General features: G+C 41.1%; 2 protein-coding genes across 2 annotated transcripts; one reads left to right on the top strand and one right to left on the bottom strand.

Moving 5' to 3' along the window:
* Positions 1-624: 624 nt before the first annotated feature.
* On the top strand, positions 625-1,948 carry LOC127775082 (ethylene-responsive transcription factor ERF014-like). The gene has a single exon (XM_052301394.1). It carries the CDS (start codon positions 652-654, stop codon positions 1,492-1,494), a length of 843 nt encoding a protein of 280 aa, XP_052157354.1. The 5' UTR covers positions 625-651; the 3' UTR covers positions 1,495-1,948.
* Positions 1,949-3,956: 2,008 nt separating this feature from the next.
* Positions 3,957-7,059, bottom strand: LOC127775143 (uncharacterized). The gene is made up of 3 exons (XM_052301455.1): positions 6,755-7,059; positions 5,628-5,758; positions 3,957-4,841 (listed from the first exon to the last, which is right to left on the bottom strand). Exons 1-3 carry the CDS (start codon positions 6,996-6,998, stop codon positions 4,158-4,160), a joined length of 1,059 nt encoding a protein of 352 aa, XP_052157415.1. The 5' UTR covers positions 6,999-7,059; the 3' UTR covers positions 3,957-4,157.
* Positions 7,060-9,514: the final 2,455 nt, after the last annotated feature.

Below are 9,514 nucleotides of genomic sequence, written 5' to 3'. Positions count from 1 at the left end.
CCAAGTGTTGTTTCGGCATTCCCCGAAAAAAAAAAAAGAGAGTCTCGTTTGACGTTGATTAGCCCAAATTTGAACTAACTAAAGTCATGCATTTAGTAAAGAATATAGTACAGATGTAGCTTTTCTTATAGTAGTAATTGAAAGCTCTTCATAAAGATCAATATTTTTTTTCATACTAAAAAAATTGCCCGTGCATTGCAACGGGTAAAAATTAATTTAATCTTGCTATTGTTATATAGTTTAGTTAAGGTGAAATTTACTATAGGAATTCGATTAGATATATATTTTTTTTTACAAAATTATGAGCTGCAATTAGGAGCCTGATCATCTTAAGTTAACATACGAGTTTTTTTAAAGAGATTTCTTATGCAACTCCTTCTGTATTTCCAAAAATGAACGAAGTTAAAACCCGATTCAAATACGAATCTATATTTCCAAAAGCGAACGAACTTAAAACTGATTTATACATGGATGACGTATCAAAGCACCGGCAAAAACATCTTTAATTTTTATAATAATAGAGATTTTGAGAAGACCAAGGATATGTTAACAGGAGTTTCCTGGTAGCTTTAGTTTCCTGGTAGCCATCACGTGCGTGAATATGCCATGTGCTGGTTGACCAAACAATGCTAGTAGTGTGCCCTCGCATGCATGCTCAACGAATGCAATATAATAATGCCTAGGAGTGGTATTCTTTATGCCCGAGTCGAGAAGGTCAGCGCTGACCTCGCGGAACCTATAAATGGTGGACGCGGCGGAGACACAACACACACTCGCCGTCTTGTCTTGACGCCGCCGAGAACGAACGAGCTCGAGCTCAGAGTGATCTCAGAGATTGTCGTCGCGGTCAGCGCCGACGCCGAGCAAGCTTCGCCGGAGGGGGAAGACGGTACGTACATGGGCCGGGTGGCGGCGAGCGGCGGCGGCGGCGGCGGAGGGGAGATGATGAGGTACAGGGGCGTGCGGCGGCGGCGGTGGGGGAAGTGGGTGTCGGAGATCCGGGTGCCCGGGACGCGGGAGCGCCTGTGGCTCGGCTCCTACGCCACCGCCGAGGCCGCCGCCGTCGCGCACGACGCCGCCGTCTGCCTCCTCCGGCTCGGCGGCGGCCGCCGCGCCGCCGCAGGCGGAGGCGGCGGGCTCAACTTCCCCGCCCGCGCGCTCGCCGCGGCGGCGGCCGCCTCCTCCTACGGCGGCGCCGGCGGTCTCCTGTCCCCGCGCTCCGTGCAGCGCGTGGCGTCCGACGCCGGCATGGCCGCCGACGCGCAGCTCGTGGACCTGCGCCGCGACCACCCGCCCGCCGCCGCCGCCACCTCATCCTCCGGCAGCGGCGTGGCGGGAGACGGTGCAAGAAAGCAAGGGACACGTGGCGAGGTTAGCGACACGTATTGGTGTAGGAATGGAGAGGATGGGAGCAGAAGAAGCTGGAGCTCCGGGAGTGAGGAGCTCATTGTTTACGAGGGCTTAAGTGTAGATGACATGGAAATTTTGATGTAAACAGTGATTATTTTATTACTATGAAGATGTAAAACTCATTCTTTACTAGCTAGTACTTCCTCCGTTTCACAATGTAAGTTATTCTAGCATTTCCCACATGTATCAATATAAATGTGGAAAATGCTAGAATGACTTACATTGTGAAACAGATATAGTACTATGAACTGATAAATGCCGCATAATAGAGAATATTTTGTCAAAGGAAAGGATATTTTTCCTTCAGTTTAGATTTGTGGATACATCATGTTTCCACTAAACCAAGGAATCATGGACAACCCCACAACCTTTTTTCTTTGGGGCATTTGCGAATTTGCCATCAGTTTTTTCAATTTTGCAAGCATGCCACTCGAATGACCGTTCTAGTGGTATTTTTGTAATTTTCTAGTAGCAGTCTTGCAATAACGATTTAAAGCTGTGGTAAATTTACAATTGCCACTTTTTCCTTTGGAATGAACACATGCTTAAAAAATATAGTTTCCAAATCAGCCTGAGAATTCTACGAATTAAGGTAGTATTAACTAGCGGATAACAGAGGGATAACGGATTTTCATTGGCGTAGAAGGCAACGGATAGTGAGAGATATAACGGACAATACATTAATTCTAATAACTAAATAAAAAACCACTCAAATATAAGTAGTTAAAATTATAAATTGTAGAGTAGTACTAGTACTTATTTTACTAAAAATCTACTTATCATTTAAACAACATATTAACCATGAAGCTAGGTCAAAAAATAAAAAATATTTTAATAACATACTCCCTCCGTCCCAAAATAACTTAATATAGGATAAGATATGACCCATCATAGATCAACCAATCTGGACAAAGGCTTTTATTTTGGGAAGGAGGGAGTACATTACCAAATAGGGCCATTATTTCGCACATAGCGCCCACAATGTTTCCTTCGTTATCTTAGCGGCACAACACTATCGTGTAGCGGGAACACTACACTATCGTAGTTGCGACCGCTATTTTGTTGTGTATGAATGGATAAAATATGCATGTGTTGTTAGTGTGCAAGCATAGGTAGGCATGAATTCTCCCATGCATGCATTAGAAATCCGTGAAAAAACTGCATATGTGCCTTACCAAACTTCAGTACTACAGTATAATTCAAACTCCACCAAAAGTTGATGGTTTACTTCTTCTCCCCCTCACAGATGAAGGTAATTTCTACCATTGGGGGTGGACATTTGTCTTCTTTTTTTTTTTTTCAAATTTTCCCTTTTTTTAAGGATATACTCCCTCCGTACTCGTAAAGGAAGTGGAATTCGTTTAGGATAATGTTTAAGTCAAACCTTAGGAACATAAATCATGAATAACTTTTAAGTTGTTGAGTTTGAAAATGTAAAAATTATATGAATAGATTTGTCTTGAAAAATACTTTCATAAAAGTATACACATATCACTTTTCAATAAATATTTTTTTAGAAACAAGAAGCTAAAGTTGTGTTTTGGAGACCAAATCATTGTCCAAAACGTCTTTCTTTACGAGTACGAATGGAGTATGTACTATACCTATGTGGACTTTTTTTTTTGGGGGAGCAATTTTCTTTTCGTCGGCTCGCTTGCAGTCAGCAAGTTCATGTACCAGTCCAGATGAAGTTCAAGGTGCATGGATTCAATGATAGGCTGAGGTCTTCGGCTTTGCCAGGCTGCCAGCCAAAGATGACACAGCTTTTGACCTTCTCTTTGACATAACAGAAGGTTCCAGAAACCCATGCTCTTGACCTTCTCTTCGAGATAACAGAAGGTTCCAGAAACCCATGGATTTAATTTGGGCAGCAAGTCGAGGGGAGAAAAATAAACAGCTTTGACTGGTATCAGACAATCAGGTACAGTACAGTCACTACCACTCTACCAGTAGTCTTCCTGGACCTCAAAAGCATATCGCAAATGCAAGCCTGGTTGAGTGGTTGGGCTTGAGTGGTCAAAGCTTGAAAAGAGAAAAGCACAGTAGAATTTTGGAACTGCTTCAATAACCCAATATTGCTTTGGAGTCACCTATACAATTCGGTATCATCTGATATTTGTGTGAAGAGTAAATTTTATATAACTATAGATACTTTGATCGAATTATCATAAACTACATATTTAAAGAAGCGTACAACAAAATTATATATTTAATACTAAATTTATCCCAGAACTATAGGTGTAAAGCATAGTATCATAAAACTACATATTTAGTGAAGAAGTTATCAAAGAACTACCAATTTTAGAGTTTATATCCATAGCACTATTGTTGTTACAAAAAATTATAATTTTGTGATAAAACTAATATTAAATATGTAGTTTTATGATAGATATTCTTAAATCAGTTTTGTGATAGATTGATCTAAGTACATGTGGTTTTGTGAAATTTACAGACCGATGATCTTTCTCAACATCTTTCTGGTCTCTGATAGTATGTTTATCAGCACTAGGCAACCACATTTTTCCACATTTCGGCATTTGCCATCATCCATTCGCAATCATCGTGCAGAGCTTATTTGAGCATGATAAATGCATATTCAATAGTTGCATACGTAGCAGTTGCTAGTTGCTACAAGAAGCATGGAGGGCATGAGACTAGAGTTGTACTAGGTGAGATTTATCCTATTTCAATTATGTACAGGACAGATACAACCTTTAGCTGTTTGTCATGGTACATATGAGCAGCATCTACTGGTTGTCTTCCTTTGGTTTCTGGCTGAGCTCCGAGTAATGCCCTCCCATCAGCTGCAATATCTCGGTCCAGAGACAAGAAGGATCGCCTGTCAGTGCATCGCTGATCAGCTCCGTGCTGCAGGAGGCGACGGCCCAGTATCCTGCCCTGATCTCGCTCAACAGCTGCTCGTAATCCCACGCAGCGTGCCCGACGAAGAACCTCAGGTCCTGGCTCTTAATTGCCCCACTCTTCATCAGAACAGCAGCCTTCTCTAGGTCGGTCCGGAAGCCAAAGCGAATGCCCGGTATGACCTCCTCGAACCCCTTGAGACGAGAGTTGTCGCTGGCCCTCACCAGGAACATGCTCATGTCGACAGGGCCTCCGAAGAAGAGGGGGGAGTCACCGAACGGAGTTGCCTGGTCCTGGAATGATGGATTCACATTCTTGATCTTTGTGTAGAGTGGACGGTTCAGGATGACTCCAAACGGGCCATCAAATGTGCCTCTGGAACCTAGTCTAAGGAGGAGAATGACAGTTCTTTCGAAGATGCTATCATCGTCAAGCACTTCGGTAGCAACCAAGACACACCCTGCTTCTGGCATTGTAATAGGGTGAGCCCACTTTTGAGGAAGCTGGTGTGCTGGTTCTCCTGATGATGTTTTCTGCTCTGCGGGTGCACTTGGATCTACCAAGAGCTCCTGCTTCAAAGAATGGTTTTTAAGAAAAGCACAGAGAATCAATTGAAGATATGAGTGGGCTAGTTACAAGGCAGTTTCCTTTTGCTTTCGTTTCAGGAATTTCTGTGCTCAGCTATGAGCAATTTGAAATTATTTTGTACCAATATGAAAAGAAACATGTAAAAAATTGTAAAATAGGAACCTATGTGATGAAAATCTTCATCTAGCAGCCAATATCAAGGAACAATAAGGCGGTGAAGAAGATTGATATGTGTGCTTTTTCTGCATGAATATTCTTCTCATTTGATAACAACTAGGCAACTACTTCATATGAACATGTAGTATATTCATGCCATATTCTTGTGCAATGTACTAACTGGTTGAAAGCCATATTCTTATGCAATGTACTAACCGGAGAAAATATACTACATATTCATATAGAAATTGGAGTTCTCTAGTGAGTTGTGATCAGTGATACAAGCTAAAGCCGTGTTTAGTTCACCCCCAACTACCCCAAACTTCCAACTTTCCATCACATCACATCACATCCAAAACTTTTCTACACACATAAACTTCCAACTTTTTTTCCAAACTTCCAACTTTCCCCAAACTTCCAACTTTTTTTAGGAACTAAACACACCCTAAGTTCAACACACCATTCCCAATTTTCTTGGCAGAGAATAAAGGACCCATAGCAGGTGCAATCATAAATGCCTGGATGTCCTAAATGTTTGTCCTTATGTTGGCAACAATTTAAAGACAAGTTAGGAGCACGATATAAGGTAAGTAAGAACAGGTTGGCCTCACCTGCTCCCGGCGCACAAGGTTTGCTCTGACATCTCTCCAGTAATTGCTGTTAGAGATATTGGATTTGGATTCGTTATGCAGTTGGTTCAATCCATCAGAGCTGTCACCTGTGGAGGCCGCATCATCATTTCCTGTATAAAAAAGCCATCATTTCAGCACAACCGACCAGGTCAACATTTCAGTTCATGGTTTTAACTAGAATATACTACAGACATACGAAAGCAAACATGAATTGTTCTGTAGACGGCGTGAAGTTTCCCTCTCCTACTGCCATCCGTGTAAACACGTTATCATGCATTTCCTTTATACCCCGTTCTTTTATCCTTATTCACTGGATTATTGCTGTGACTATTTGCTCCACTCTTCTATAAATACATTTTCTCAAGAAACCTTCTTCTATTGCGTTGCTTAGACCACTTGCTCTAAGTTATTTGTTAGGTTTATAAAATGTATTACTTTGTTCTTCCCTATAAATAATTAGATAATTCATCAGCTTTCATCCAAGAATAACTAAAAATAACACTGCCTTAAGTAGCTTAGACACAAACTGGAGCAAAAAACATCTAAATTAGGAGAGTTCCATCCAATTACTAGTGTCCACAATACAAAAGGTGGTTCACTGCTAATGCAACTCGAAAGACGAACTACGGGCAACGGGGCACGCACAGATTCTATTCTAAACACTCACCAGATTTCACTACAAGAACCCCGAATGCAATATCTCCCAGTTCCCATCATGGCTCTGCATACATCCATTTTGAATGTAGAATCCAGGTTTTAATCCATTATCTAGAAAAATGAAGAAGCTACTAATCAATATCAGAACCAATTCGATCACAAAAATGTCAGGGTTAGATAAAATTAGCTAGTGACTAGATTACTCTTCCAATTTCGCTAATTTAACCCAAATTTCCACTGCTGTCTCGTCAATCAGTTGCACAAAAAGACCACCACCGGCCGGAGAATTTGGAGCATGTCACCCCGCCCAATTCCCCAATTCCCCAACCGCATGGCATATACGAGAAAAGGTTCTTTTTCCAATCGCGCCAAGATCCCACCTTTTTCCCGGCTCCAGAAAAATTGGGGGTACAATTTTTACTTGTCGGAAAAGGGGGGGTCTCTCTCACCGGAAGAAGACGAGGCCTTGCTCTTGGCCTCATCGTCCCCGCCATCGCCGCCGCCTGGGCCGTCCTTGCCCCTCCTCCCCGACGCGCCCACCGCCACCAGCGCCATGCCGCGCCTCCCCCCGACCCTCCTCCCCGCCCACGCCGCCGCCACGGAGCACGGGGCGGCCTCGCCGGCGGCGAGGGGGCGCCGCCTCGGCGTGAGGCAGGGCCCCCCGCCGCCCGCCTTCAGGTTGAGGGCCCACATGGCCGTGGCCGCGCGGAGATGGGGGAGGAGGAGAGAAGCGTGGGAGTGGGAGTGAGGACCGCACGAGGCTGCGGAGCGATGATGATGACGAGTGGGGTGGGTGGGGTGGGTTGGTGGGTGGGCGTTTTGTCCTTTCGGAGGCGGATTTGCTAAGCGTAGAAAGCGCCTTTCAATACCTGGAAAGATGCCCCATAAAAGAGAGAGGTTCCATTGGGAGATTCTTTGTTCAGTTTGTAGCCGGAAATAGGGGTGGAAAAGCTCGGGTCGGCTTGCAGTTGCTCTCAAAAAAAAAATTAGGCTTGGTTTGGTTTGGCTTGGCTCAGCTCGGTTAGAGAAATAAGCTAAAACTTAAGTTCAGCTCGGCTCATTTGGCTTGCAAGCCTTTTTATTGAAACACCTCTTCGTATATATTTTGTAATTGTTAAAAAAAAGTAAGAACAAATCATCAGCATGTAAAATTTAAATAAGTTTATATATTCAATTCTTCAAAATCTTAATGATAAATTTCAAGTTGACAAATAATAACACCAAAAAAGTAAAATAATCGATATGGTCTAGGCTCACGAGCCAAAACAAGCGGCTCGCTAGCTAGCTCGACTCAACTCATTTCAGCAACGAGATGAAAAGGAGGCTTGAGCTTGGCTCGTTGGGCTTATGAGCCGATCCAAGCCAACCAAGCTCAAGCCAAGCCCGAGCTTATTTTCCACCCCTAGCCGGAAAGATAAAAGAGAAGGTACTAAGATAAAAAAAAAGTTCTACCAAATTTTAGCATATTTTTGCATTGCCTAATTTTGATAATGTTAGATATGTTTGGTTTGAAGTCTTACCAAGTTTTGCGTCCATAGCAGAATGGTGCAGGATTACTACCATTTTCTCCATCGATTGCATAATCAAAAGAACTATAATTTGTATTCGACGGAATATTATCTTAATACCATGTTTGCCGCCAAGTCTTTGGTCCTAGGGTCCAAAGGACATTATTTAATTCCTCCATACAACCCTAGAAGCAAATGTGGACGGAGATCTAGTCACCGCACAACAATTATTACCGCTAACATGTGGGTCCAAAGATGAATGAGCCCATATGTCAATGGCACAATGAATCCTGGTAAGAGCAAATAGTGCAAAATCGATATGTCTATGAGTGTGATCAGTGATTAGCTTCTAGGAAACCATTTCTATTAGGTTGATGGAAAGGTTTGGCGCGAGACGCCTATACATTTCTAAAATTTAATAAAAATCTAGTTAGTACAGCAAGTTGACATTTATCGCTCAAAAATTGAATTCAAATTTACTTAAGAAAATATAAAATTTTAAAACATCATCATCCAATTTTATAATTTTGATGTACACTTCGTGAACACATACATGGATTATTATACTCTCCATGAGTTTGTATGCTAGTATATCGAAGCATCCCAAGATATGTTAAGATTTGTTTGGCTCAACATCAATTTTACATTTTTACGAAAAAACAGTGGGCATGCCAAATAAGTTCTAGCAAAGCGTAATTTAATAAAGAACTAAGAAGTTCAAAAGTGTCTACTGGTACCATTTCGTCATCCAAAGTAGATTTTCTTCATAAGAACAAATTAAAGAAGAGAGTATGGGTTGGTGTGGTTTGCTACCTTTTCAAAAAATAATAATGTAAGATATTTAGTAATACATTCTATACACTTCACCATACCAAATTTTAGTAACACCTTTGTATCTACTATATTCATACACTTTTGGGATGAAAATCAAACTCATATGTTCCAAATCTATCATACTCTTTCTTTCTTCGGGTAATGCAAAATGAAAGGCATCAAACAAATAGGGCCTATATGCTAAACATTATTACCGCATTTGCTTTACAGTTCTCTTGTATTCCAAAAGAAAAACATTAGAGGGAGAAACGTTCCTCCAAACATTTTTTTAATAAATTATGAGCGTGTTGAGGATTAAAAACAGGACCTTAGGATTGAAACCACATATTTCTTACCACTTCACTATTATTTCTTGTATTCCTTTCCCAAGACATGATCAAATTATTTCTTATATTTTTGTGCTTAGTTGTTCATCTAAAAAAAATGTATCAATAACAGTGATGAAAATGCAACCTGTTATTCATTCCAAGAATCACGTTTTCCCCTATACCCTTTTGTGTTTAGGAAAAAAATGCAAAAGTGATGAAATGCAGAGAAAACAATTGCAAACCTTTGTGTGCTTGGTTGATTCTCCCAAAGCGTAACAAGATAGTGATGAAAATGTAGAGAAACTGAACACACACACAAAAAAAAAATTGTACAACAACAGTGATGAAATTCAGAGAAGTAAAAAAATTGCGAAAGTGATGAAATGCAAAGAAAAAAAATGAAAATGCAGAGAAAATGAACACGCATTGATGAAATTTAAATAAATAAAAAATTGCAAAAGTGATGAATGCAAATAAAACAAATTGCAAAAATTATAAATAAAAAATTGCAAAAGTGATGAATTATAAATAAAAAATTGCTAAACCAAATTGCAAAAAT

This window comes from Oryza glaberrima, chromosome 5, assembly GCF_000147395.1.
Source record: "Oryza glaberrima chromosome 5, OglaRS2, whole genome shotgun sequence".
NCBI classification, from domain to species: domain Eukaryota; kingdom Viridiplantae; phylum Streptophyta; class Magnoliopsida; order Poales; family Poaceae; genus Oryza; species Oryza glaberrima.
This window is presented reverse-complemented; position numbering and strand designations above follow the sequence as displayed.

Coding starts and splice junctions, on each gene's coding strand:
- LOC127775143 (XM_052301455.1), bottom strand. CDS start 6,998: ATGTGGGCCCTCAACCTGAAGGCGGGCGGCGGGGGGCCCTGCCTCACG. Junction 5,759..6,754: donor CAAGGCCTCGTCTTCTTCCG/GTGAGAGAGACC, acceptor TTTTTTATACAG/GAAATGATGATGCGGCCTCC. Junction 4,842..5,627: donor ACCTTGTGCGCCGGGAGCAG/GTGAGGCCAACC, acceptor TCTTTGAAGCAG/GAGCTCTTGGTAGATCCAAG.
- LOC127775082 (XM_052301394.1), top strand. CDS start 652: ATGCTCAACGAATGCAATATAATAATGCCTAGGAGTGGTATTCTTTAT.